Source organism: Zea mays, chromosome 1 (genome assembly GCF_902167145.1).
Source record: "Zea mays cultivar B73 chromosome 1, Zm-B73-REFERENCE-NAM-5.0, whole genome shotgun sequence".
NCBI classification, from domain to species: domain Eukaryota; kingdom Viridiplantae; phylum Streptophyta; class Magnoliopsida; order Poales; family Poaceae; genus Zea; species Zea mays.
The window spans coordinates 146,796,031-146,798,792 of NC_050096.1; the positions used below are offsets into that span (position 1 = coordinate 146,796,031).

Consider the following 2,762-nt stretch of genomic DNA (forward strand, 5'->3'; position numbering starts at 1 on the left):
GTTTCACTTTATAGACTGGACGACACTAACGTCCCATGGATCTGCTAAAAATATCTTTTCACAGCTTTTCAACAGAAAATAAAATAAATACAGCTACCCTCACTAAATTACTGGAAACATCATTCTCTTCCTCTGTTCATATCATTACTAGCAGCAGATGAACAATTTACTGACCGAACAGTGAAACCAAATAATATGTGCAGTGAACAAGTTATAGCATAACCCAGCAATCGTAATGACCAATTAACTAAACCTTTTGGCAATTGTACCAAGATGCCAGGGCCCCAGCCCACCATCACCTCTGCTTTCCCTCCCCATGTTTCTGTCACCACCCACTGCTTTCCGTTCCACCACTATGATTTGCATTGATCTTTTTTTTTCTCTCCGTCTCTCAGAAAACTCACCGCATCTCCATCTATAAATGAGCCCCTCTTCCAAGCCTCAATTCCCTTTTCCCCTCCTCCCTCGCTAAGGTTCCTGTGCAGCAGCCCTGTTGCATGCCATCTTCCTAGCTTAGCTAGCAAGAATCTCTTGCCCTCCTTGCTTCCTGATCCTGCGCCCTTGGATCACCTTCCATGTGTTCTTGGCCTTGTTCTCTCGTGCATCTGACCATCAGTTCTTAAGAGTATATTTCCATTGGAAGCAAATTTTAGGGTTTCCTGGAAGAGACTCTGCCAACTTTTTTTTTTTTTTGCCCTGGTGCATCTGCATCAACTTGTTCGTTTCTCTCTCGTAAAAAAAACTCACTGTCGTAAACGTTTTCGTCAATTGATCCATGATAGACTAACGTGGTGTAGATGTCACAAATCCTCTCCGAGGTGAGTCACCGCTGCAGATTTATGATCAACTCAACGCTCCGGCGAGGCACCCATCTTGTTCTCTCTTTCTCCGTTGTGTTCCTCTATTGGTTCTATGTGTTCTCAGTAAGATCCTAACCACCAATACAACATACTAGTATCATATCCTTGGAAATTATAAGCCTCTACATACAACAACTTAATTAGTCAGAGGAAAGCTTTCAAGTCTAGATATAACCCCAAGTATCTTTTGAGGATGACCCTGTCCGGTGGGGCCTCGTCTGGGTCTAGTCATGGGACCCGTAGCTTGGGGTCAGAGGGTGACATGGTGCACCGGATGGAGCTCATGCGCAAGAGAAGGATGGAGTCAAACCGGGAGTCCGCGAAGCGATCGAGGCAGCGGAAGCAGCAACATCTCGACGACCTCAACTCGCAGGTTCGTACGTTGTTTGTGAACAGCTCTTGTTTACCTCTGTGTCTCTTTCTGCATGCATGTTTGATCTGAACATATTTTAATCGAAATGGTGAATTTGCTGCTGTGCTCTGTATATATATAGGCCACTTTTGCTTTTTATGTATTGAAGCTTGCACTCATGTGCAGGTGAATTTGACACAAAGCAAAAGTCAGATGAAAAAAACGAGACTTGTGCTTCAGGATATGCTGAAGCAAGCAAACTCCGATAATGCGCGGTGCCCCTTAATTTCTCAGGGTCCACCACCCAATAAAATTGATTCAAAGTAGGCCATTCCAACCTAAGCAAAGAACGATGCACGACGTGCCACCGTCGAAATCTTTCTCAAAAAAAGGGAAAAAAGGGAAAAAAATTCCACACCAATTCATTGGCTGTCTCGGCAAAATCAACACGGTCATATATATATCAATCATTTTTTTTCTTCTTCTTCTACCCGACGTCGCGTTTATATCGGAATAATTGAATCGTCTTCTGTATAAAATAAAACAAAACAAAACAAACAGGTGGACAAGTTGAGGACGACGAAACAGCAACTCATGGTAGCACTGAACATGACCAGCCAGAACTACGCGGCAGCAGCAGCTCAGAACTCGGTGCTGCGCACCCAGATGATGGAGCTGCAGAGCAGGCTCTGCGCACTGCGTGAGATCATATGCCATATGTACGCAACAACAACGAATGTCCATCCAGCAACTGTCATGGGCGGTGCTGCTACCTACCATACTTTTGGCGAAACTGCGTGGAACTCTGGCAGCTGCAGCATGCAAATGGTCGACCACTTGTTGCACCAGTGCTTCTAGGCTCTAGCTACGTACAAGGAGGTAGAGGCCAAGACAAACAAAGGCATGCATATATATGTATTCCATGTTTTGTAAGTAGTGTGTACGTCATTTGATTTAATGTATAAAAGGGTTTGTGAAATTAATTGTGCACATGGATGTGGGTTAAAGCCAACATTATTGTTGTTGCCTTTAATTTGCTCATGCGTGAAAAAACACATGGCAACTGGCAACTTGTGTTTTGTTCACAACTATTGCTAACTACAATATTAATGATGATGATCAAGTATCCTATATAAAAATTACTTTTTTTTCTTTAGTAGGTGTTTGAATGCATTAGAGCTAATATTTAGTTAGCTAAAAATATACTAGTAGAATTAGCTAGCCAACAAATAATTAGCTAAATAGTAGCTAATTTACTAAAAATAGCTAATAACTGAACTATTAGCTAGGGTGTTTGGATGTCTCTAGCTAATTTTATCCATTAACTATTATATCTAGTACATTCAAACACCACCTTAACCCCTGACCTAAGGGGTGTTTGAATGCACTAGAACTAATAGTTAGTTGGCTAAAAATTGATAGTGAAATTAGCTGGCTAACAAATAGCTACCTAAATATTAACTAATTTACCAAAAATAGTTAATAACTGAACTATTAGTTATAGAGTTTGGATATCTCAACTAATTTTAGCCACTAACTATTAACTATTA

The 2,762-nt window shown here is 41.3% G+C and overlaps 1 protein-coding gene across 2 annotated transcripts; it reads left to right on the forward strand.

Moving 5' to 3' along the window:
* The first annotated feature begins 343 nt into the window (after positions 1–343).
* Positions 344–2,351, forward strand: bZIP45 (light-inducible protein CPRF-2). 2 transcript variants are annotated; one of them, NM_001154368.2, is made up of 2 exons: positions 344–1,233; positions 1,399–2,351. In NM_001154368.2, the coding sequence occupies exons 1-2, from the start codon at positions 1,054–1,056 to the stop codon at positions 1,537–1,539; spliced, it is 321 nt and encodes a 106-aa protein (NP_001147840.2). In that variant the 5' UTR covers positions 344–1,053; the 3' UTR covers positions 1,540–2,351. The 2 variants fall into 2 exon arrangements, with proteins under 2 accessions (NP_001147840.2, NP_001401269.1); NM_001414340.1 differs by having other exon boundaries at positions 1,774–2,351.
* Positions 2,352–2,762: the final 411 nt, after the last annotated feature.